Source organism: Schistocerca americana, chromosome 6 (genome assembly GCF_021461395.2).
Source record: "Schistocerca americana isolate TAMUIC-IGC-003095 chromosome 6, iqSchAmer2.1, whole genome shotgun sequence".
Lineage (NCBI taxonomy): Eukaryota > Metazoa > Arthropoda > Insecta > Orthoptera > Acrididae > Schistocerca > Schistocerca americana.
In genome coordinates this window covers 23,314,518-23,341,854 of record NC_060124.1, presented here as the reverse complement: position 1 = coordinate 23,341,854, position 27,337 = coordinate 23,314,518, and the positions used below count along the sequence as shown (strand labels likewise).

Here is a 27,337-nt window from a genome sequence, read left to right as displayed (position 1 = left end):
TGACTGAGGTTTATGGTGAAGAGTGCACGTCCTTTCAGCACGTCTGAAAATGGTGCAGGGCTTTTGCTGAAGGTCGTATGGAAGTTCATGATGAAGAACTGAGTGGAAGACCGCCTGTTTCGGATGTGATTGTCCAGAAGATCAACAGTGAGCTGCTCAAAGATCGGAGGGCACGGTCCGTGAACTTGTTGAACACATTCCTGTAGCTTCCCACAGCATAATTGAAAGAACTTTTAACAGAAACGTTGGGTTATCGCAAGGTATGTGCTCGCTGGGTCCCCCGGATGCTGACTGATGGACACAAGGAGCAGCGCCTTGACTGTGCTTACAAGTTTCTTCAACAATGTGAGGGGGGAGGCAACAAGGAGAAGTTTTTGGACTCTATCGTCACAGGAGAAGGAACATGGGTGTTTCATTAGATCCCAGAAAAAAAACAACTATCTCGTCAGTGGAGTCACTCCAGTTCACCACCACCAAAGACATTCAAACAAACGCAGTCAACAGGAGAGGTTATGGCAATTGTGTTTTGTGATCGGAAGTGGGTACTTCTCATTGATTTCATGCAACCTGGGGTGACAATAAAATCAGACAGATATTGTGAAACATTGACCAAACTCCGGTGAGCAATCCAGAATTGCCAGAGAGGACGACTGATGGAGGGAGTAATGCTTCTTCACGACAATGCTCGACCCCACGTTGCTCGTCAAACACAGGAGCTTTTGAAGAAATTTGGGTGAACTGTTATGCCCCATCCCTCGTACAGCCTGGACTTAGCTCCCAGTGATTATCGCCTCCTTCCCAAGCTAAAGGAACACTTAAGTGGCAAACTCTTCAAGTACAGTGATGAAGTCCGATCAGAGGTCACATGCTTCCTCATGGATTAGTGGGAGACTTCTTTGACTTAGGAATACAAAAACTGGAACACCGTCTTCAAAAGTGTGTTGAAAAAAAAATGAATACTGCTGAAAAATAGACAAAAGTGTAAGCTTTTCAATGATATATAAATTAATAACGATAAAAAATAGAGGAACCTTTCTTTTGGTACAACCCTCATAATAATTAAAAAATTACTTTGAGTAATTTATAATTAACAGTATGTGACATATGATCATACCTTTTTTCATATATTGCATTGTTGTGGGGAAACAAACAAGTAAAATAAATTTTTATACTATACAGATACACAGTATTTTCCTACTAGTTTGATTTTTTTACTTAAAGTTTTACTTCTGGTGTAGTTTCAATCCTTTGTTCCTATGTAATGTTGTTTGTCATGTGCTCGCTTGGCTAATAGACTGTGATTGAGTAAATCAGCGTCTCACAGCCTGTGTTTCACTTGGTGCCACACTAGGAATCCACACAGACTTGAGTTTTTTGATGCTCAGTGATGCGATATTGTTAAAGGAGTTCACCATTTCTGTCTTTTTGTGGATCGTGCAGCTTCTGTTTGTTCATTACTTCTATACCATATCTGGTTTCACGTAATTTCCTTCACCTTCTTCTTTTATTCTTACCCTGTTTTCATAATGGTACTGATTTGCAGGACTTGCTGGATAATCTTGAGGATTGTGCACAGAAACACAGTCAGCTCAGCACGTTGTGCAAGGATTTCAGAGATTGGATAAGTTCCGAAAGAGATAGCGTACATAACTGTGATGATGTCAGTGGGGAAAAATCTGACATCAGCAAAAGACTGGCAGCAATTAAGGTAAAGTCTGCTAAAATAAATGTGTCTTGGGCTGCACAGTTTTTCTTAAGATATTCAGAAAAATGAAATGTTTAACATTTTGTTTCATTTCTTCCAGGATCTTCGAGAAAATCGAAAGAAGGGAGAACATCAGCTATCACAGATTAGAGATCTTTGTACAGAAGTAAGCAAGAGTACTGCACCAAAAGGAATAACCATCCTAGAAAAAGAAGTTTCAGATTTGGAGTCCAGCCTGAAGCAGCATCTTGAAAACATAGGTATTTCAGGAATTTTAACACAGAATATGAGCAGCTAGCACACAACCAATACAGCATCTTGGAAACATAGGTATTTCAGGAATTTTAACACAGAATATGAGCAGCTAGCACGCAACCAATACACACTTTTTTATCCTTTTTGATTGGATTAACATTCAATAGGTTGTCAAATACTTTCCTAACTATCTTTACTTTTACTTTACACGTGGCTAAGGCCTCATCGACCATACACCTGCTCTACGAGCCTCTTCCAATTATTTCTATCCAGGGAAATTGTTGTCCAATCAGAGTTGATGCCCATCCTAGCTGCATCTTCCCGGATATTCTCCATCCACCTAATTCGAGGTCTTCCTCTTCTTCTCTTTCCTTCTAATTTCTTAGTGGATGCTATTTTGGGTAGTCTGTTCTCCGGCATCCTTGCTACATGACCAGCCCAGTTCAGTCTTCTCTTCTTTAACATTTCCACAATGGTACTATGTTTGTACAGCTCCCGTAGTTCTTCATTTTTCCTTATCCTCCACTCCATGACATTTTCATCGAAGATTGGTCCAAATATTTTTCTTAGTATTTTTCTTTCAAATATCAACAGTTTTTCTTCATCTTTTTTCCTGAATGTAATAACTTCACATCCATATAATGCTACTGGTACAATAGTTGACTGATAAAAACGGATTTTGAATTCAGTACTAAGTGATCTCATCCTTAAAATTTTGATACAGCTGTAAAAAGTTCTATTAGCTGCTGCTAGACGGGTGTCTATTTCTATTTCTGCTCTATTGTCTCTGCTAAAAAGACTCCCTAAGTACTTGAAGTGGTCAACTGCCTTGAAAGTGAGACCATTTACGGTCAGTGGTGTATTCTTTTGGAGTTTTTTACTTATGACTAGATATTCTGTCTTTTCTTCATTCACATGAAGTCCAGCTTTCTCAGCTATTTTGTAATAATTTTGCATCATCCTGATTAATTCATCTTTTGAAGTGCTTATTAAGGCTACATCATCTGCATAAGCAAGTCTAGTAATGTTCTGTCCCTGCAGTTGGATCCCTTGTGGATTAGTTTTGGTGAATTCTCTATCAATCTTCTCTAAGATAATATTAAATAGAATAGGTGAGATGGCATCCCCTTGTCTCAGTCCAGTGTACACCTTAAAATTTTCAGTCTCTCCTGCAGGTGTCTTAACTTTGCATATGGTTTCTTCCAAACACATTTTAACTAATTTGATTAATTTTAATGGTATGTCAAATTCTTTCATGGTGTTTAAGAGTGTCTGTCGGTGGTTGCTATCATAGGCCTTCTTGAAGTCTATAAATAGAATATGGATATCTACATTAAATTCCCATGCCTTCTCATTTATTTGTCTCAATGTGAATAAGTGATCCAAAGTGGATCTGTTAGTGCGGAAACCACATTGGTAGTCCCCAATCAGTTCTTCGGTTATGGGAATCAGTCTGTGTAGTATACACATCGACAAAATTTTATACGTGACATCGAGCAGGGCAATTCCTCTGTAGTTATCACAGACAAGGGGATCATTCTTCTTAAAGATGGGGCATATAATTGCAGTTTTCCAATCGGCCGGTATGTTTTCTGTCTCCCAAATTGTTTCAATTAAGGAATGTAGTTCTATTTCCAATTGTGGTCCTCCATTTTTTAAAAGCTCAGCATATACCTGGTCTTCCCCACAGGCCTTGTTGTTCTTTAATTTCTTTATTGTTTGTCTTATTTCATTTACTGATGGTGTGGTGACTTGTATATCAACTGTATCTGGTTCTTCAAATGTAAAGTAATATTGTGGATCATTGCAGTTGAGTAGCTGTGTAAAGTATGTCTTCCATGTTTCTTGTATGTCATTCTTGTTTGTAAGTATTTTCCCATTATGGTCCTTTATAAACTGTTCCCTTTTAGTGAATTTTCCCAAGGACTTTTTTATATTCTGGTACATCTGCCTTGCTCTGTGATGCTTGAAATCATCCTCCGCTTCTCTTACCATGTTGTTGTAGTGTTTCCTCTTCTCTTGTCTTAGAGTTCGTTGTGTTTCCTTGCGGATTTTATAGTATCTCTCCTTTAGTGTAATATTGTCCATGTCTTGTAACCATGCCTTCCTCGCATTTTGCCTCTCCAGTACTCTTTCTTAGCACTTTATATTAAACCAGATTTTGTTAGTTCGTTTTCTTTTACCTGTAGTTTTGGAAGCTACATCTTGAATACTGTTTCTGAGGTGTCTCCATCTACTTTCCACGTCTTGCTGGTCACTATGTGTCAGTCTAGATTCCGATAGGTTAATTTCCATTTCTTTCCTAAAGTTTTCTTTTATTTTTTCTTCTGCCAGATTTTCTACATCGTACCTTTTAATTTCAACCCTATTTGTACTTTGTTTCTTTTTTAGCTTTATTTTCATTTGAGCTATGATTAACATATGATCTGTCTCACAATCTGCTCCCCTAAAAGTTCTAACGTCTTTAATACTGTTTTGAAATCGTCTTTGGATGGCGACATGGTCAATCTGGTTCACTACTTTTCCATCTGGTGATATCCATGTCCCTAAATGAATGCGTTTGTGTTGGAATTTTGTGCTGCTTAATGTGAGACCATTTGCCATTGCAAAGTTTATGAGTCGCACACCATTCTCTGAACTTTCATCATGTAAGCTGTAATTCCCAATGGTTGGTTTGTAGATTTCTTCTTTTCCTACTTTGGCATTAAAGTCTCCTAACACTATTGTTACGTTATGTCTACTTATTGAATTATATGTCTGTTCCAGTTGACTATAAAATTCTTCTTTCACGTCACCTTCCTTATCTTCTGTGGGTGCATGAACATTTATAAATGTAATATCAAACCACTGAGCCTGAATTGTAATGTGTGATATTCGGTTATTAATTGATTTGAATTCCTTTATTGTGTCAATTGCTGTTTTATGAATGTAAAAGCCCGTTCCAAATTCATGGCGCTGACCGCAGTCTCCATACATTATTGTCCCGTCTCCTATTTTCATTGATCCCGTTCCCTGCCATCTTATTTCTTGGAGCGCTACCAGTTGTACCTTGTATTTTCCTAGTTCGTTTATTAGTATTTGTGCGCTTCCTGGGCGGTATAGACTTCTGACATTCCACGAACCAAAAGAGAAATCCTTGTAACTTTGCCAATTTCTGTTCCAGTAAATTCTGTCCTGTTTCCGAGGCATACCTTGAGTGTCCTGACCGGCCCTTGTTTTACATGAGTGGGTTGGTAGCCCTCTGCACAACCCCCAACCTGGAGGACCAGGAGTCTTGATTTTGGGGTACTCTACCCCTAGGGATTTGCCTTCACCATGGCTTAACGAGTCTTCCCTACCCGTGCTAGTTTTGGTCCACCCCGGGTATTTTATTTCCCCGGTACCCCCCATATCTGGAGAGCATTCCCCAATCCGCCACCCGGGGAGGCGCCCGATGGGGGACTAGCAACCCCACACGGGTTCCTAACTATCTAGGATTTATAAATACAGGATGATGCAGGATTATGTTACCACTGAAATGGAGTGAATATGTATCTACTGACAATGTAAAATATTCATATGGAGCGTAATAATTGGTGTATAGACATATGTATTTGAAAACTATGATCACTCCTTATTTAAAAGATTTTTTTCGCTTCATGATCATAATGGAATTTTTTTGGTTTTGCTTCTTAACAAACCACCTTAATATCAGAATTCCTTCCACTACAACAGCTGTGTGTCTATTCATTGCATATATTTATGACAAAAGAGAATTTAGTTAGTCCCTTTATTCACAAAAGGGGACAAAATTTAAAAACTGTGTTGTCTGTTCTCGTAATTTTTGACACACATCTTTTTAAGAAAAGAAAGAAGAGTTAGTTAAAGGAAAATCTCTGGAATCAGAATTGGAAGTTTATTGTCTCACAACATAAAAGTTAAATAAATGATTTATTGTATGAGAGACTTGTCAGCAGTAAATCACACTAAATTTTAGTTTTATGGTACTTTGGAGTTATATAATGTAACTTCAGTACATCATTTAATATCACACATTACATGAAAACTGAATCATTATTAAAATAGTTCTTTGTGGGTTTGTGTATTTTAGTGACAGACAAATAACGTATCACTATGGTGGAGAAACCTCTGGTGTTGGTGATTTAATTTCTTTTTAGTTCTTTATTATTAGATCATTATTGTTGTTGTTGGAAGGGTGGTCAGGCATAAGATCATACTGATTCATGATAATACAGTTGGTATATTAGCTTGCATGTAGATTGATAGTAAAATACAATTCACATTTTTTCTACATCTGTTCACTAATCTTGTGTTGCAGATGGCATAGAAGTTAAATTAGATGCTGCTCTGAAACAATGGCTTGAGTTTGAAGAGCAGCTTGATAAGCATACAAAGTGGTTCCGTACAACAGAGGCAATATTCAGAGACCAACAGCTGCAGGCATCATTGGCAGAGAAAGAGGAACAGCTGAAGAGTTACCGTGACAAACGTGACCTCATCACTTCCAAGGAGCATGAAATTGATGAATTCGTTGATCGATCCCATGGACTGCTCCACTGGAGTGGTGCCGACCGAATTAAACCTTTGATATCACAAATAAGTAACAGGTACTTTCATGACATATTTACTCTTAAAATTGTGCTACATTTACTTCTCCACACAGTTTTCGATTTTTTCATATTTTGACACAGTTTTTAAGCTTCTTGTTACCTTTATTTGGTATTACTTTGAGTTCAAAGACATTTTGTCTGTGCATTAATGAATACAGATTTCTTATCTTACTTCTTAACAAGCATTTAAAATTATGACAGAATTGCTTATCTATACTTACCTTCAGGAGCTGACAAATGAGAACTGCTAATAGACCAGTACAAAAATTCACGACACTATCCTCACTTTCCAGACTAATAGTTCCTGGCTCATGAAGAAGAGAGGGGTGAGTTGTGGAAAATTAAAAAGGAGGAGCAAGTTGCTCATACCCAGAATAAGAGGGATCCACCTATTTTGAGGTCAAATGGAGACAAAGATCTTAATCTTCCCTCATTCTCAAAACAAACTGGTCCCTCCCATCCTGAATCTCAGTAGCCTGCTCTTCCTTTTTAACCTTCCACGACCCATACCCCTCTCCTCCTCAAGAAAGGAACAATCACTTCCAAAAGCTAGGATAGCTTGTTTCACTTTTGTGCATGACAGCAGTACTGATATTTTATCTCTTGAAAGTAAATACTGACAGCAATTCTGCATCATAATTTTAGTTTTCTCAAGTGAATTTTCCTTTTGATACAATTCTTACTGAGAGTATCATTTTACTCAGTTTGTAAGTGATTTATTGCGGTTGTCGGTTCAGGTTTAGATCTGCCATTAGGTAAAGGAAAATGTATTAATAGTCCATTTTTTTATTATTTCATGTTTACCTTCATAATGAATAATTTAGAACTTACAAATTAGATTAATAACCATTATTTTCCATGTTTTTGCAGTTACTCACTTTTTCCAACATTCCACATATTACACAAAAATGTTTGCATTGTAGTTTGTTAACATTATTCCTACAGTAAACTGGACTCTGCTGCATCAATCAAGTATTCCGGGTCCCAAATAACTAAACATTTTAAGAAAAATGTACATAGAAGCCTCTGAGAAAGGGTCTCTGTTGACTGGAGCTGATCCAGGTGCAATTGGCTTAGGAAAATTTATTGTAAAACACAGCCAGTGGAAGAGAGAAGCCAAATATCACATAATGGTTACACTGGTATGGATGCTGTGCAAAGTTGTCAACCACTTCTCACCCAAGTACTATTGGGGAGATGTAGTGGAAAATGGACATGTGCTTTGAATGAAGAAATACTATGCCTTTACTTTAAGAGTTAGTCATGGAGGGTGAGCAGTAAATGAGTACAGGCAAGATTACAATCACAGCTCACAAGCACATTTCCAGGATTCTCTGGAATACAATAGTCAGTGTGTTGCCAATTAATAGAGACTCATTTTGGGTTTTGATGTGATACCTAACGCTAGAAAACTTGCCATTAGACTGGAAATGGAAAGAATGCTGTAGCCAAAGACACATATGGTCATGCCTGTCTAAGAAACAGCAAGTGAAGAAATGACCATACGGGATAAAATAACTACAATTGGATCAAATTTGATTTAAAGTTTGCAAACTGAGATGACAAGAGTGATGATTGAATTCAAAGGAACTGATGCTAGAAAATGGCCTCCATTACACCCAAAAATGTAGTTCAGTGGTGAAAAAAAAAAGATTAGATAATACATGGTACAGTGACATTAATGTGACCACCGCCTACGTTCAAAGTAAGTGTGCAGTGACCACTCACAGGTAGCAGATGGCAGGTCTAGCAGTGGAGGGCATATAAAGTGTGTCATGAGGACATGAAAACCAGTGCAGTCAGTGTTGTAATGCGGAAACAGAGTCATTTATCTGACGTCCGAAAGGGGATGATCTGAAATGGCTAAGTTTAGGAACTGTTCACTTGCCACCACAGTTGAAGTATACCTTGTGTGGCAAAATGGCACTATTCAAAACCGGCACCGAGGCAACACCGAGCCCTAGATGACAGGGGTGAGCAATGGCTGCTGAGATGTGTACGGTTGAATAGACATGCAATTGTTGAGCAACTGACCACCTGGATTAACCAAGGGGCCACCAATACTGTCGTCTCAGTGACATTTCGGTGAATATTGCAGTGTATGGTCTTCCACAGCAGATGCCTGGTTCGTACACGCATGCTGATTGCTGTTCATCAGCATCAAGGGCTAGAATTTGCATACCAGTACCGCAAGAGGAAGTCCACTGAGTGACAACAGGTGGCCTTTTCAGATGAATCACATTTTATGCTCCACTGGACAGATGACTGTTGGCTTGTACAGCATGAAATGTCTGAAAGCTAACATGCTGCAACCAGGAGGGAGTGTTACAGTCTGGGGAATGTTTCTGTGGTATTCTCTGGGTCTTCTCATCGTTCTGGAAGGCATAGTGTATCAACAAAAGTATGGATCTATCCTTGGTCAACCCCTACATGTAGTTTGTTTTTCTTCGGCATGATGGCATTTTGCAGGAGGATTCTGCAATATGTCACACGGCTTGCAGTGTACATGCATGGTTTGAAGAGCACCAAGACAATTTTACCATACTCCCTTGCCTGGATTTAAACCCAGTTGGCAATCTGTGGGTCCACCTCGATCAGGCTGTTCATGCCATGGAGTCTCATATGAGAAACCTAGTGCAGATGGTCATGGCATTGAAGTCGACATGGCTCCACATCCCTGTCGGTACCTACCAGAACCTCATTCACTATCTTCTCGTGCTGCAAATATTGGTTATTCAGGCTTTTGACAGTTGGTCACTGTAATGTGACTAGACAGTGTACTTTCATATTTGGGGATGAGCGTATCTTGTAGTATTGTGGTGCACTCACCACTCTGACATCAGTTGGATCAGTCATTAGACGAGAATAATCACCAAGAAAAAAATATCATTAGATCTGTAGCCATCAAGGAGCAGGGCTTACTGAACAAGACTGAAGACTGGAGAAGAGAATTCCAGTGCTTGACGCGTATGTGGTGTAAGGCCAGAAAACTAGGAACAACAGGAACAATATTATAACAAGATCATCAGACATCTGAAAAAGTGCACCAATGAATGTTCTTCTACACTGAAACAGAATGTCTGTAATGTCTGTTTGTATCTATGGTTGCAGGACAAGGAAAAATAAAGTGAGTTCTCTATTTTTTCAAATTGGATAAAATTTTTACTGTGGACTGTGTGATTGTCCTGAGGCAAATATACATTCTGCGTGAGTGCCATGAAGACAAGATAAGAGAAATTAGGGCTTGTACAAAAGCATATAGGCAGTCATTTTTCCCTGGCTTTATTTGCAAGTAGAGAAGGAAAGGGACTGACTAGTAGTGGTACAAGGTATAATCCGCCACACCATATGGTGGCTTGCAGAGTACATGTCTATATGTAGCTGTTGATTAGGCAACCAAGAATAGCTTCAAAATCAGTATTGTCCCATCGAAAGAGCAAGTAACTTTTTGGAACTGACAGTGTTAAAGATTCTGCCTAACTGGAAGTCAGCAGGTCCCAACAGGATATGAAACTGCTTGTGAGAAAGATTCAAGTCAAGTGTCTAAGTCAAAAACTGACTGACCTTATTAATTACGCGCTTAAGAATCCAAGAATGGAACCTCGTTTACAGACACAAGACATCATATACCTGATCCTGAAAAACCCGCAAACCAACAAGAGCTTGTAGCTAACCATTACATAATGTATGTGCTAACTAGATAATTACATCAAGACTGTCACTACATATTGGGAGATGTAGTGGGAAAATGTCACTGCCAAACACAGAAGTCACCAACATAGCAGATCACATTTTCAAGGCAAATGGATGGAAAAGCTATTGTGGATATAAATAAGAAACACAAAAGTTGATTAGTCAGTCCCAAAGAAATTTCTTAGGGACAGAGTTAATTACCATTAAATCATTCGGTCTCTCAGGCAGACTATTGTACACCACTGCTCTTCAGCAAGGAAGAAACACTTAGTATTGCCTTGTAAATAATAGATTTCAGCTATCATTCGTCCTTTTTAAATTTTATTGGCAGATCTAGATATTAGCAAGAAACTAGCCATTCTCAATGCACTATCATTTTTGATCAATGCATGTAATGCCTGTTGGTCAGGCTTCATCCACAGTTCATTGAATGTAGTATTCAATGAACTGTGGACAACGCCCGACCAACAGGCATTACATGCATTGATCAGAAATGATAGTGCACTGAGAATGGCTAGTTTCTAGCTGAAATCTATATCTGCCAATAAAATTTGAAAAGAATGACTAATAACTGAAATCTATTATTTACAAGTCAATATAATAGCCACAGAGTGCAACAGTCTTCGGAATGGAAGGTAACCGGGTAACGCATAGTATTGATAGCATAGCCAAAAAAGTGAATATGTGAATGCCAAAATCTTTGCATGGACATCTTAATGAATTAAAAGAAGTTAATTTACGCACGTCACAATACTGAACAACTTGCAGGATAGTTGTGCACGCTTCCCTTAAGAGACCAAGCAGTTGTAACAAGGAACAAGTGCATCGTTCATTTAAACTACAAAAGAAGGCAGTCAGAATAATAAAAGGTATAGGATATAGAGCCTCTTGTAGGCATGTTTTCAAAGAATTAAAAATCATGACACTACCATCTTTATACATATATGAAAGCATATGTTTCTTAAAAGAACACGAGGAATTTTCTACATTAAACAGAGAATTTCACAATTACGAAACAAGGAATAGGAATGATTTCCACAGAGAAATTCATAAAACAGCTATGTATCACAAAAGTGTACTATACCAACCCAAAATCCTCTACAGTGCTCTCCCCAAAGAACTAAAAATAATACCAAAACTGCACGTATTTAAAAGAGAATTAAAAAACATGTTATTGAGCAATAGTTTTTACAGTATTGAAGAGTTTATGAATCGTTGACAATAAAAGCGCAGTTAAAATTTCCCTGACATAATAAATATGTGTAATTGCTCACATTTAAATACTTGCTGTTTCTATGAAAGTGTGAAACAGTGTTAATGTAAATAATCTTTGATGTGAGAATCACAAACTTTTTTTTTGTACGTTGTTATCCTACTTGTATATTTTTATGTTAATGTTCTAAAAGTTCTATTAAAATTGTAATGTCTAAGTGACAAGTAAATTCATGTAATGTTTATTGACAAGTCCTATGTCATTTCGATGATGTACTACAAGGACGCTAATAAATTGAATTGAAATTGAATTGAATCGCAAAAGACCTGACATAGATTTTCTAGATAAAGCTATCTATTGCACATGCCTTATGAAGTGAAGTTGTGAACAGTAACAAGTAGATGGAGAAAATAAACAAAGAACTGAAAAGATGTAACTGTGACAGGGACATTGACATATTATATGTGTTTGTAGAATACCAATCATTTCAAATGTGAGTCATTCCCCCCACGTTGCATGGATGTTTCAGGTATTTGAGCTTGGCAAAGGCAGTCTGGAGGTTGATGCAAAAAGCTATGAAACTTGCAAATTCTTGGGGGGAGGGGGGGGGGGGGGGGGGGGAATAATAAAAGTGACAATATTGTGCCTTAGTTTTCAATAATTCAAACATTACTTTGCAATATGAAGTATTCCATTGTATGTAAAATTTTAATAAAAATCAACATAATAGAAATATTTATAATAATAATTTCTTCATTTTTCTATTTGCAAATATTGCGTTAAATTCACAGAATTTCAGTTGCATGCTGTATATACTGTCCTTTAACTTTCGAATTAGAATCTCGAGAACTGCTGTTGTCCTTTTGATTCAGTTTCGATTTTCTTATGTGTGTGTCTAAATGTTCTCACTAATTATCCACTGCTACAGTTCAATGAATGCAACATTAGAGTGTCCTACAAAGGATTTAGTTTCTGGTGCATGTAAAATTTCTGACAAATTGAGTGATATTAATTTTTTATTGAAATGATTTTATGTGGTTTTTAAGATTATTACATTTTTGCACTTTTAGCAATGAAAATTTCAAAAAATAGGTCTGATGAATCATCTCTTTCCATATAGATGAATAAGTAGGTAATACACTGTATTTTTAAATTATCCAATTATTTATGAGGAATGAGGGAGTCATTAACTATAAATGCAAATTGGAATGGTCAGTGCATTTAACTCATTCATCCCAAATGAAAATACAATCCTGAATATTGGTTTTGTGGAAAAAATCAGTGTTAGACAGATTAGGGAAAAGTAACTATGACTCTGAAATGAGTAAATTTTAAATATGTAGTTTAACTGTCACTAATCTGTTATTTTAGGTACCAGTTACTCCATGTATTAAGCAAAGAAGTAATCAACCGGTGGCAGAGCCTGGTAGACGACCATCGAGCTTATGAAGAACGATTGGCTGAAACGGAGGCATGGCTTTCCCCTTTGGAAGAGCAGCTGGAGGCCATGAAAGTTACACCTGGTGCACCAAGCAAGCTTGCTATGCTCCTCACTGAAAAGGAACAAGCTGCTCACAAGTTAGTTAAACAGCAATCTAGAATCCCACCATTGAAAATAAAATTTACGGAGTTAAAAGATATTTCCGTTTTTAGTGATACAAAAAATACAGCATTAACATTTCAGTAAGTGTCTGTTTAAATTTGATGTTCTGGAAAAAACTGTGTATATGCCCAACAAAACACTTCATACTCTTGTCTGCAGAAAATAAGTGCATTCTATTGTCTCCCTATTATTTATTCTTTCCAATGAGATCAATGCAAATTACAACATTTTGGTATTGGTTAGGAGCAAAACAAGCCCCTGAGTTGGGAACCAGGACTTCTTAATTAAATTTTCATCTATTGAATCTCATGTCATATACTGACAGATTTGTGTTCTTTATCCTTTTTATGCAATTTTCATAAATTTTACTAAAATTTTGACTTATTTAGTTTTATTTTTATTTTCCTCTATCCTTTCTGTTACTTGTCTTTTCAGTTTATTTTGTCTTCATCATTTTATTGTCCTTCTCAGTCCCGATCCAAAACCCATATTAAAACTATTGTAGATTAGATTAGTACTTGTTCCATAGAGCATGAATACGACACTTCGTAATGATGTGGAACGTGTCAGGTTAATAAAAGGTGTCTATACAAGATATTACATTAGACAAAATATTACATGGCACTCAATATTTTTAATTTTTTTTTTTTTTTTTTTTTTTTTTTTTTTTTTTTTTTTTTTTTTTTTTTTTTTTTTTTTTTTTGTGGGATTGGGAAATTACCCACTTACTATATCCAAAAATTCGTCTAATGAGTAGGAGGAGTTGCCATTAAGAAATTCTTTTAATTTCCTTTTAAATGCTATATGGCTATCTGTCAGACTTTTGATGCTATTAGGTAAGTGACCAAAGAGTTTTGTGGCAGCATAATTAACCCCCTTCTGAGCCAAAGTTAGATTTAACCTTGAGTAGTGAAGATCATCCTTTCTCCTAGTTGTAGCCATGTACACTGCTATTACTTTTGAATTCATTCGGATTGTTAATAACAAATTTCATAAGTGAATATACATATTGTGAGACTACAGTGAAGATTTTTAGCTCTTTAAATAAGTGTCTACAGGATGATCTTGCATGAGCTCCAGCAATTATTCTGATTACACGCTTTTGTGCAATGAACACTCTTTTACTCAATGATGAGTTACCCCAGAATATGATGCCATACGAAAGCAGAGAGTGAAAATAGGCGTGGTAAGCTAATTTACTCAGATGTATATCGCCAAAATTTGCAATGACCCTAATAGCATAAGCAGCTGAACTCAAATGGTTCAGCAGATCCTCAGTGTGTTTTTTTCCAGTTCAACCTCTCATCAGTGCATACACCTAGAAATTTTGAATATTCTACCTTAGCTACCGATTTCTGATCGAAGTCTATATTTATTAATGGGGTCATTCCATTTACTGTGTGGAACTGTATATACTGTGTTTTGTCAAAGCTTAATGAGAGCCCATTTGCAGAGAACCACTTAATGATTTTCTGAAAAACATTGTTTACAATTTCACCAGTTAATTCTTGTCTGTCGGCTGTGATAGCTATACTTGTATTATCGGCAAAAAGTACCAGCTTTGCATCTTCGTTAATAAAGAATGACAAGTCATTAATATATATTAAGAGCAGCAGAGGACCCAAGACTGAACCTTGCAGCACCCCATTCTTGATTGTTCCCCAGTCTGAGAAATCACCAGTTTTTTGCATATTATGTGAACTATTTCTTTCAACTTTCTGCACTCTTCCAGTTAGGTATGATTTAAACCATTTGAGCACTGTCCCATTCATACCACAGTACTTGAGCTTATCTTGAAGTATTCCATGATTTACACAATCAAAAGCCTTTGATAGATCATAAAAAATCCCAAGGGGTTACTTCCAGCTACTCAGAGCATTTAATACTTCACTAGTGAAAGTATATATAGCATTTTCCATTGAGAAACCTTTCTGGAAACCAAACTGACATTTTGTTAAAACTTTATTTTTACAAAGGTGTGAAGCTACTCTACAATACATTACTTTTTCAAGAATTTTGGATAAGGCAGTCAGAAGAGAGATTGGGCGGTAGTTGTTGACATCAGTCATATCCCCTTTTTTATGCAGTGGTTTAACAATGGCATACTTCAGTCTATCTGGGGAAATGCCCTGCTTCAGAGAGCTATTACATATGTGGCTAAGAATCCCACTTATTTCTTGGGAACAAGCTTTTATTATCCCGCTGGAAATGCCATTAATTCCGTGTGAGCTTTTATTCTTGAGAGAGTTTATTATCTTCCTAATTTCAGGAGGAGAGGTGGGTGGAATTTCAATTGTATCAAATGGTGTGGGTAAGGCCTCTTCCATTAACTGCCTTGCTTCTTCTAATGAACATTTAGATCCTATTTTCTCTACAACATTTAAAAAATGATTATTCAAAATGTTTTCGACTTCCAGCTTGTTGTTTATCAAGTACTCTTGGTTGTCCTGTCTCCCTTGTAATAATATTCCAAATTGTTATGATTTTGTTACCAGAGGTATTAATCTCAGACATGATGCACGTGCTTCTGGACTTTTTAATAACCTTTCTTAATGTAGCACAGTAGTTTTTATAATATCTGGCTGTTTCTGGGTCATTACTCTTTCTTGTTGTTAGATACAGTTCCCTTTTGTGGTTACAAGATATTTTTATTCCTTTAGTAAGCCAAGTTTTTTTGCATGGTTTCTTATTATTAGATTTAACTACATTCTTGGGGAAACAGTTTTCAAATTCTCTTACAAGTGTATCATGAAATAAGTTATATTTTAAATTAGCATCGGGTTCCTTGTACACCTCATCCCAGTCTAACTGCTGAAGATTTTCTCTGAAATTTCTAATTGTTGAGTCATTAATTGAATGCACAACTTTGGAGGGTAGTTTTGAATTATTGAATGGAGCTGTGTCATATACTGTAACTAGCTGAGCATCATGATCAGACAGCCCATTCTCAACAGGACAAGAATTTATGTTTTTAAACCTATATTGGTCTATAAAAGTGTTATCTATCAATGTGCTGCTGTCCTTTACTACCCGAGTAGGAAAATTAATGACAGATGTCAAATTGAAAGAACCGAGCAAGACTTCCTGGTCATTCTTCCTATTACACTCTTTCAGTGAATCATCATTGAAGTCCCCACAAATAATAATTTGCTTTCCCCTATCTGACAGATAGCACAACAAGGCATCCAAGTTTTCCAGGAATAAATGAAAGTTTCCTGAAGGGGACCTATATACTGTTACAATTATAAAAGAGCCCTCCTTCAGTTTAAGTTGACAGGCACATGCTTCTATATGTTGCTCTAGACAAAACTTTTTTGTATCTAAGTCATTCTTCATATTTCTTTCAGAAATCAGTTGTTTTTAGATTGTTTGAGGATGTTGTGATAAGTCTGGTAAAAAAGCAATTAAAAATGTTTGTTTCGTAAACAGGCTCCTGTTATGATTCTGCTTTTTAGGATTAATCTGTTAGGATTATTCCTTGGGAATCCCAAAAAACAGTGGCCATCGCCTTACTAGCTGACAAAATGGTCTTTGCCGTCTTCAGTGCACTTTCACCAGCCTTTGCCCATTGTTTTGATTGTTGTTTAGACTGTGGTGTATAATGATGGATTCAGGTTTCATCAAAAGTCACAAATTGGTGCAAAAGTATTGCAGATTGCTATTAAACATCACCAACCATTGTGCTGAAATGTTGTGCCAGCTTCGCTTTTGGTCAGCTATGAGTAATCGTCCCATCCACCTCACACACAGCTTCTTCAAAGCCAATTCTCCATGCAGGATATTATGCTCTTGCCCAGTTGACATGCCTACAGTCTCAGCAAACCCACAAATTATTATTTGGTAGTCTTGCATTACTGTATTATTAATTTTGTCAATGGTTTCCTGTGTGGTGACCTGAACTGGATGGCTGGAATGCATTTCAACTTTGGTGCTTGTTGGATCACATTTAAATTTATTAATCTAAAAGTACATGGTGCTCGATGATGGTGCAGAGTCTTTGTGAATATCATCCAATTCTATTTTGATTTATGTAGCCAGCTGACACACTGAGCAATTCAGACGGCTCTCAACAATGAACTAGACATTGTTAAAATATTTTATGTGATCCTTGGAATAATCAAACTTACCATGGCTTTATATTTAGTAATGTGCAGAATGATATTTAACCAATGTTGTATTGCATTGTATTTTTATTAGTCCTGTTATTACAAAAGCAGCTTATACCATGACATTGAACAAAGCCAGCTTATGTGTGTACAAGTGAAAGTGGTTTCTCTGCATACATATTTAAAATCCCACATAATATACTTCATTAATTCAAATATTTATATAGTACACTTCATACATATAAATATTCTTCGGTGGAGTGAAAGTAGTGATGCTGTAAATATTACTTTAAAAATTTTGACATCAGTACTTGCTTTTATGTTTTTTGGATGTTTGTTATAGAGTTAAAATTTGGTGTGGAAAGTATCACTTTGTCAAAGAGATGTCTTAACTTTGATCCTATGTATGTTGTTTGTTTTGTCTCATAAAGTGATCAGAACTATCAAAGCTTTTTAATCTACTTTTCTTACCTCTTAAATTTATTTTAAAGAATATAAGAGACCCTAAACAGAGCTTTACCTAAGTCTCTAGGTTTACATCCAAACTTTATTCTAATAGCCCTTTTTTTGCTTTTTAAATGTTCTGATAATAGATTTAGAATTTTCCCAAAATGCGACACGATATAAAATGAGAATGAAAGTAAGCATGATAAGCACTATTTACTGTTTCCTCACTACAGCAGGATTTTAGTAAGCAACAAAGGCAGCAGGTTATGTTTAATTTTGTGTTATGTATGCTTATTCCAATTTTGTTCTGTAGCCATAATCATAAGAATTTAATTTCTGTACTGTTACCAACTGGTTCATTGTTGATCAAGATAAATGGGACATACACTATGTGATCAAAAGAATCTGGACACCCGCAAAAACATTTTCTCATATTAAGTGCATTGTGCTGCCACCTACTGCCAGGTACTCCACATCAGTGACCTCAGTGGTCATTAGACATCGTGAGAGAGCAGAATGGGGCGCTCCGTGGAACTCACGGACTTCGAACGTGGTCAGGCGATTGGGTGTCACTTGTGTCATATGTCTGTATGCAGGATTTCCACACTCATAAACATCCCTAGGTCCACTGTTTCTGATGTGATAGTGAAGTGGAAACATGAAGGGACACGTACAGCACAAAAGCGTACAGGCCGACCTCATCTGTTGACTGACAGAGACTGCCGACAGTTGAAGAGCGTCATAATGTGTAATAGGCAAACGTCTATCCAGACCATCACACAGGAATTCCAAACTGCATCAGGATCCACTGCAAGTACTATGACAGTTAGGCGGGAGGTGAGAAAACTTGGATTTCATGGCCGAGTGGCTGCTCATAAGCCACACATCATGCCGGTAAATGTCAAATGACACCTCACTTGGTGTAAGGACAGTAAACATTGGATGATTGAACTGTGCAAAAACGTTGTGTGGAGTGACGAATCATGGTACACAATGTGGCGATCCAATGGCAGGGTGTGGGTATGGTGAATGCCTGGTGAACGTCATCGGCTGGCATGTGTAGTGCCAACAGTAAAATTCGGAGGCAGTGGTGTTATGGTGTGGTCATGTTTTTCTTGAAAGCCCCCTTGTTGTTTTTGCTTGACACTATCACAACACAGGCCTACATTGATGTTTTAAGTGCCTTCTTGCTTCCCACTGTTGAAGAGCAATTTCGGATGGCGATTGCATCTTTCAACATTATCAAGCACCTGTTCATATTGCATGGCCTGTGGCGGAGTGGTTACACAACCATAACATTCCTGTAATGGACTGGCCTGCACTGAGTCCTGACCTGAAACATACAGAACAACTTTGGGATGTTTTGGAAGGCCGACTTCGTGCCAGGCCTCACTGACCAACATCAATACCTCTCCTCAGTGCAGAACTCAGTGAAGAATGGGCTCCCATTCCCCAAGAAACCTTCCAGCACCTGATTGAACATGTGCCTGCTAGAGTGGAAGCTGTCATCAAGGCTAAGGGTGGCCCAATACCATATTGAATTCCAGCATTACCAATGGAGGGCATCACAAACTTGTAAGTCATTTTCAGCGAAGTGTCCAGATTCTTTTGATCACATAGTGTACATATCCTTGTTCAGAGGATTGTAAAATTTTTGGGCACTAGTTTTTTTTGCTATATATTACGAGCTCATTATGTTGTGTGCAGTTGCTAAGTTGTTTTGTGACAGTTTTCACTGAATGCTGTAGTTCTTCCTTATTTTCTGCTTTTAATAGAACTGTTGCATCCTGTGCAAATGTGATCATTTTATATGCATCCACATTTAAACCTAGATTGCTAATGTACAAAAGGAACAGAAGTTGTCCCATTTCTGATCCATGGGGTACAACATATTTCATTAGTTATACCTTGATAAGTGTTCAGAAATAGTTTTAAGGTTGATATTTGTTGTGACTCGCCAATCTTTCAAAGTGCCGCCGCACAGTTATGTGCGTCCTCTACATGCGGCGCTCTCTGCCAGCGATACAGCAGCCGCGCCACCTAAGAGGCCAGCCTGCCAGCGGCCGCTTGACTGGGGCTCAGTGCTGATTTGACTGTTACCGTGTACACATGTCTTGCTTTGTCTACTTGCTCTGTTACTTACATGTACTGTGTGGTTTTTGAAATATATGTGTTCAACTTGACATTATAACAATTGGCGATGAGGATGGGATCCTGCGTCTTTGTCCTTTGCTGAAACGTGCTCACTTCTGTCTGTATATTTTCAAAAACGACACAATACATGTAAGTCACAGAGCAAATAGACAAAGCAAGACATGTGTACACGGTAACAGTCAAATCAGCACTGAGCCCCAGTCAAGCGGCCGCTGGCTGGCTGGCTGCTTAGGTGGCTCGGCTGCTGCATCGCTGGCAGACAGCGCCGCATGTAGAGGACGCACGTAACTGCGCAGCGGCACTTTGAAAGATCGGCGAGTCACAACAATACTAGAGTGTGAGATGCTCATCACTTGCTTATGATTGCTCAGGAAGGAACTGATCCAACTGTTGGTTGGTTGGTTGAAGGTTAAGGTACTAAACGGCAAAGTCATCAGTCCCTGATTCAGCTGCTGGACAGATTTCAAATACCATAGTTTTCAAGGTGTGACAGCAGAATCTTATGGTCCATCACATGAAACACTTTTGATAGGTCAACAAATACTCCTGTGTCTTGTCCATCAGTCTTAGTATTCAATTCATTGCACTCATAAATGACAATCACCAGTATTATTGACCTCTTATTTCAGAATCCGTTCATTTATTACAGTGACTTTTGTTTTTATTTAGAAATTCCGTAATGTTCTCTAATATTTTTGAAGTGTAAGAGGAAACTGTGGTGGTCTTGTAGTTATTTACAGTATCTCTCCCACCTTTTTTACCTGAATTATTGAATACGTTTTAAATGCATTTGGGAAAGTGCTAAGTTTAAGTGAACTGTCACGCAAGTGTGTAAGTAGTTCAGCTAGGTGTGGAGTTCTCTTCTGTAAGATTATTGTATGTGTATCATCAGTGCTTGCAGAGTTCGAGTTTTTTAGCCCTTTTATTGGCTTTGCTACTTCATCCTGTGTGACTGCAGATATACATTTATCTACTATACGTGCTTATTTTATATTTATTGAATTGGGTATTCATATTTGTATTTGATTTTATCACATTATCTGAAATTATTTAACCACTCCACATTGAAAAGCTTTTAATACTTATACCAACGAAAAGAGACAGGAAACAATAGCCATCATAGAAAGCTACTTTCTATAAATAAAGTTGTTAGGCCCTTATTGTGTCTTGTGTCTATTATTTGTATACGTTTTAGTGCAGAGGTTCTTTTCTTTTTAAAAAAAAAAAAATTAAGATTGGATTTGGAGCTTGAACAAACAGTTCTATCAGTACAATGAATTCTTCAGGCGACTCTCATAATGTTAAATTTTTACTATGTCTTGAATCTCAAAGGTTGAAAAATTGCATTATTATCTCTATTTGTACAGATTAGGCAACCTGACAAGTGCCGGTGAGCGACTGTACCCAGACACAGCAGCTCCTGGACGAGAGCTGATCCGTTCACAGCTGCGAGAGATAAGAGATAGATGGGACAAACTTGAACAAGGAATAGAACAGGAACAGAAGCGTCAGGATGCACAAAGTCTCCAGAGAACCAGTTATCAAGAAACACTGGCGCAGACACTAGCATGGCTTGATGCTATGGAGCGTTCGTTGCAGCAGGACCCGACTGCTACTTGGGGCTCCACCCAGGAGATTAGATCAAAACTGCTTAAACATAAGGTACAGTTTCTTTCTAACCAACAAATGCTTCTAAACTTGTTGTTTGATTTCTACTGTTCTACTATATTTGAAATATTATAATGTGCTTGTGACTGCAACAATAAGGACTACATTTATTTAGTGGATATTACGTAACCTTTTCACAGAGACTGGGGTTGACAAAGAAAGGGTGTATCAAATCTAATCCTGTAGAACATCTGATAAAAAAATAAATTTTACTGGCCACAATGAAAACTCTGAGCTTCTGCACATTTTGCTGAGCTGTAGCTATAAATTTTGCTTCATAACTACCTGCTCATTTTTCTTCCTGTTTCTGATTAAGTGAAAGTTTTAATATTTCAGGCTAGTAGCATTTTGTGTTTAGTCATTGGCAACCATAGTGATCCAACAATATTGTGTGAAATGCCACTGTCACTGTTGTGAGTTCTGTGTTGTCTTGTTTGTTGCTGGTGGGAAAAATACACATATACATAATGGTACTGCTCTGCACAAGAAAGGCAGAGATTGCTTCTTCTGCACCTCTCCTCTCCCATGTCAGTCTATGTTGGAGGTGGAAATTGCTTCCTCCATTCCCTGTATGCTCCTCTATTAGTGCCAAAAACAAGTGAACACTCAATAATCCATAATTTGTAGGTGATGGAAGTCTATTAAAGTAAATATCACAGGCAATAAGTTGAAATTAATGACTGTAGAAAGTATGATGATATGAATGAGGCAGATTTCGGAGGAGGGGGTAGGCAGAACACATTGTCATCAGACATGCAAAATATGTAGTGTCACCATTATATTGTTGTTTGGTAGTTTTATGACAAATGGGAAAAATAAATTATTCTACCAATCATGAAGCTCAGTTATTATGCTTATTTCTGCTAGTAGACATAATACTTCTGAAGTACACTGTGCATAATTTTAAACATGTGTTCCTAGCACACCAAATGGAAAAAATATTGAGAAATGAGACTGGCAGCTGCACATGAATACATAACCTGTTTTTTTCTCCATATCATTAGTAGTTTCAAAAAAATATTACATGCAGTAGTGTTGAGTACCATTTACATAAATAAGGTCATGCCTAATATTTTTCCACATCTGAGTTTATTCTCCGTATCCACCATTGGTTGTGTAGATTGGAGACAACACCTCGTGAGAATGCCTGGTCACAGAATTCCCCAGAAGATGCTGAACTACAAGCTGGGTGGGAAAAAAGATTTTGAAAGACCTCAAAAAAGATGGGAATGATTTTTTTTGTGTGTGCAGAAGAGTTAGCAGCCTAATCCTTGAAAGGAAGATGTTGATGATCCACCATCAACAGGGTGCTAAACTCTCACCTTCCATCCATTCCCTGAAGAAAATTATGAGATGTGTGACCTGAATTTTGTATAATTCACAGTGTCTAGAGCAAAATTGAATGCCCTCTCTGGAACTTACACAGTTGGGATTCTGCTGTTCTGCATCATAACACTCAGCTGCATGCCTAGCTTATACAAATCAAAAACCATAAATGAAATTTTTGCTGAGGCAAGCTATAGTTCTGATGTAGTAACCAATTGACCACCATTCATTCGTACACTTCAGGATATGGCTTGCATCTCTGTGAGTCAACATAAATATTTACTTCAGTAAAAAATAAAAATTGCTGTTTTCTTTATTATTATGTTGGTATTTGCAGCAATTATGTAAGCAGTCTTTGGTTGTAATATGTGAATTATAAATGCACTTTTAAGTACAAGTGCTCTCCTACCAGATTTTGAAAAGTGAGAATTGTATATTGCCCACAGATGACAATCCTGATTTGGAGGATCTAGTGGATTTCTTTTTGGCTGTAATTATGAAGATGTAAAATTTTTAGTAATCATGCTTCTTTAATGTTAATGAGTACTTGCACATACTTTTATAGTTATGGAATCTGTGACAATAGTAAACAGCTTTTATAAACATTTTTACAGAACTATAACAATATTCTCTGCTTTTGAGTGGCAACATTTCATTAATTAATTTAATTTTCAAAATTATATTTGCAGACAACCCTGCAGGAAGTGATAACTCATAAACGTGTCATTGAAGCAGTGACAGAGAAAGCACAAGCTGTTGTACAGCTAACTGGAGGAGATGATGAGGAGGTAAAGAAAGCTGTAGAAGACATCAGCAATCGATACGAAAGGCTGGTGAACGGGCTGCTGGTGATGATAACGCAGCTTGAGGAAAGCTTGGATGTGTTTCAGCAATTTAATGATCTACAAAAGAACTACCATGATTATCAGAAAGCTTTGTGGGATCGTCTTGCTGGTTATTCAGGTAACTAGCATCTCTTATATTTGTAAAGTACTTAAGGTATATGGCTTAGGGTGTGTCATTTTTGGATCATTTTGACATTCTGATGCTAGTAACATAGAGAATAATTTAGTAGGGGTAAATGCTACTTGTAACCTTCATTTTGACGACTCCCTAGTAGCATTAAATGAAAGCTAAACAAATTTCATGAAGAAATTATTTATTTGTGCTTGTTTTGTTATGCACATGAGTCTTGAGTAACTTAGAGGATAACTATGTCCATTTCCCCTTCTTGTTACAGATTATAGTGGAAATAAACCAACAATACAGTCCAGGCTGTCAAAAGTCAGAGAAATACAGGATTGCCTGAAAATGGAAGGTGATATTAAAATGAAGGCTCTTACTGACCATGTTTCCAACAAAACTGATAAATTACCTCCTAGAGCCAAAGAAGCCATGGAAAGAGACTTAAATAATCTTAAGTAAGTGAATAATAAACAAAACTGACTGTAAGAACAGTGCTAATAATAACAGTGTTATGAAAAGGAAAGTTGCTACTCACCATATAGCAGAGATTCTGAGTCGAAGATAGGCACAACAAAAGATCCTCTCAATTAAAACAATAGATGTCAGACACACACACACACACACACACACACAACTGCAGTCTCGGGCAACTGAAACCATACTGCAAGCAGCAGCACCAGTGCTTGATGGGAGTGGCGACTGGGTGGTGGTAAGGAAAAGGCTGGGGCAGGGAGGGGGAGGGATAGCATGGCGAGGGTGATGCGCAGTTAAGTGCTGCATGTTAGACAGAGGGCAGGGGAGCAGTGGGGAGGGGGGTGGTAGCAGAGAAGGAGGGAAATAAAAGGTTGAGTGTGATGGTGGAATGACGGCTGTGTAGTGCTGGAATGGGGACAGGAAAGAGGCAGAATGGGTGAGGACAATGACTAACGAAGGTTGAGGCCAGAAGGTTTACAGGAACATAGGACGTATTGCAGGGAAAGTTGCCATCTGTAAAATTCAGAAAAGCTGGTGTTGGTGGGAAGGATCCATGTGGCACAGGAAGTGAAGCATTGAAATGAAGGGTATCATGTTTGGCTGCGTGTTCAGCAACAGGGTGGTCCACTTGTTTCTTGGTCACAGTTCGTCAGTGGCCATTCATGCAGACAGACAGACAGCTTGGTTATTGTGCCTACATAGAATCCAGCACAGTGATTCCAGCTTAGCTTGTAGATCACATGACTTGTTTCACAGATAGCCCTGCCTTTGATGTTAGTGACCAGACTGGAGTAGATGGTGGTGAGAGGATATATGGGACAGGTCTTGCTTCAAGCATTAGCATCTTCCATTAACATCATGTGCTAATAACATCTTTAGTAGTAAATTTAGACTGAAGACCATGTTGTTGGCAGTGGAAACTGTATTAAAATCAACAGCATAATAAAACAGGTAAATATGAAACCTCAACTTTCAGAACTGAAAGTGTCATTCTAAGTACCTACAGTAAGGAAAAAATAGGGCAGTTGTTTTGGGGTCACTGCGCATACATTAAGAATAGAGTTCAGCACTGGAGTGTAACAGCTGCATTGATTTCATCTTCACTCTCTGATGCCATGACTCAAATATCCCTTTTTTCATATTATTGCCCACCAGATGTTGAGACAATGTTACTCGCAACTTACTCATTTGCTTCACATGAAATGTGTCAGAAGAAGGAGTAAATAATTTCACTGCTATTTGTGAATGCTTTGGACACAAAAGATCATAATTATCTTGGTATCTATGGACAGCCACAAAGTACTGCACTGCCTCTCTGTAAACAACATTCTGAGACTTGTTTTTCTCTGCTTATATATAGACATAGCTGAGTACCTAATGTTGTCCGGGTATATATTTATTCCAGTCTTCTATTAGTTTATCTCCTCCTTCCTAACCCCCTCCCCCCTTGTCCACCCCCTCCACCTCCCACTCTGTCCATCTCCTCCTGCCCCTCTGTCTGTCCATCTTCTCTGCCCCCTCTGTCTGTATGACTCCTCCTCGCCCTGTATCTGCCCAACTCTTCCTCTCTCTGTTCACCTCTCCTCCCCTCCCCCCCCCCCCAAAAAAAAGAATCTCCCTCTCTCTGTCTGTCTGTCTGTCTGTCTGCTCTCTCTGCCTTCTCTCTCCACAGTATCACTCCTAACCCAATAAGAGGCTGGTGGTTGTTAACCCCACAGTATTATAACTCATATGTGCACTAAATGCAGTTGAAATTGTTCCAGAGGTTTAAGATGAGCTTTTTACCCCTGTCTTTGCCCATGCATGTACATGTCAAATATATTTCACATAAATTTATCATATTACACACGTATTTACGCACACACTTCACCTATACCTCTAATGAATTTCACCCTTCAGCTTCATTTTCATGAAGCTCCATGTTTATGATGTCTTACCTCCTGAACTATGTGTTGTACAATGATATAATTGTGCTGGTACATTCAGTGGTATATAGGAATATTGTTGCAAAATGTGTCACGGATACAGTTAGCAGTAAAGAAATGATAAATTAAAACGTCATGCTTCATATGGCAAGTTTTACTGCATGAACATCAAAAATGTTGTAAGTGATGAACTTCTCTCCTTTCATTATATTGTGACGGCTGTCAGTGAGAAAATGTTTTCATAATGGATTCATGTTTTGTGCAAAGTGCTCTCATGCTCAAATACTGGACGAGTAAATTATGGGTGTTTGTGCAGCGTGGGTTATACCTCCCCCCCCCCCCCCCCCCCCTTTGATAGGTAGATGTTTATAAATTAGCCTACATGAAGATTTAGTATCACATATTTAAATCATAACAGCTTGTTTTGAATTTAGTAGAAAGTTCACAGTTAGTGTGTTCTCAGTGGTAGGCATCCCTTGTCTGGCATGGGCACTTTGAATTGATTCCAGAGACCACAGCAGCAGTGGTAACTGTAGTTTTGAATAACTACTTGGTGACAATCAAACTAAAATAGTTGCAGTGATCAAATCTAATTAAAGGGGTCATTTTGCAATGCGACAGTGATTGGTCCCATAATGGTCGTATAACATTTTTGGCCTGTGTTGTAGAATCTTCTTTCTTCACCCATAATACTCGCTAGACTTTAGCCTCTATGATTATTAATGTGGACACCTCTGGAAGAGGCACTGGGAAGAACTAGGTTTCATTTGGATGGTGGCATATACCAGGCATGTCATGAATGGCTGTAAAGATATTGAAGAACGTTTTATTTTGACACAGGGAGTGTATGTTAAAATTAATATGGCTGCATACCACTTAAAATGCTTCATCTGACTTTTTTTTTTTTTTAAAAAAAGGGCAGCGTGTGTCTGCCAAAATTAATGTTATTGCTTATTTCACTGGCCAGTCAGGGCTGCAGTAAAGTGTCTGCTGCAAACTAACAATCACAGATTTAAAAGCTACATTCAAGAGATCCTTTACACAAAGAAACAGAGTGATTACGAATTGTTGAAATCTTTCTTAAGGTTGCATTTTCACAAACATGTAAATTCAGCAATAGGATAGTTTGAACAATTGCGACAATCATAGATCCATTCACTGTGATCCCAAGCATAATATGGAAGGAGTACAG

The 27,337-nt window shown here is 37.8% G+C and overlaps 1 protein-coding gene across 1 annotated transcript in view; it reads left to right on the top strand.

Moving 5' to 3' along the window:
* The window catches only part of LOC124619377 (nesprin-1), a 635,455-nt gene that overhangs the window by 277,708 nt on the left and 330,410 nt on the right, over positions 1-27,337 (top strand). Inside the window, exons 39-45 of the mRNA XM_047145705.1 lie at positions 1,544-1,708; positions 1,806-1,965; positions 6,279-6,567; positions 12,848-13,054; positions 21,154-21,448; positions 23,470-23,743; positions 24,021-24,201. Coding sequence (XP_047001661.1) covers positions 1,544-1,708; positions 1,806-1,965; positions 6,279-6,567; positions 12,848-13,054; positions 21,154-21,448; positions 23,470-23,743; positions 24,021-24,201 — 1,571 coding nt within the window. The remainder of the gene's footprint in view (positions 1-1,543; positions 1,709-1,805; positions 1,966-6,278; positions 6,568-12,847; positions 13,055-21,153; positions 21,449-23,469; positions 23,744-24,020; positions 24,202-27,337) is intronic.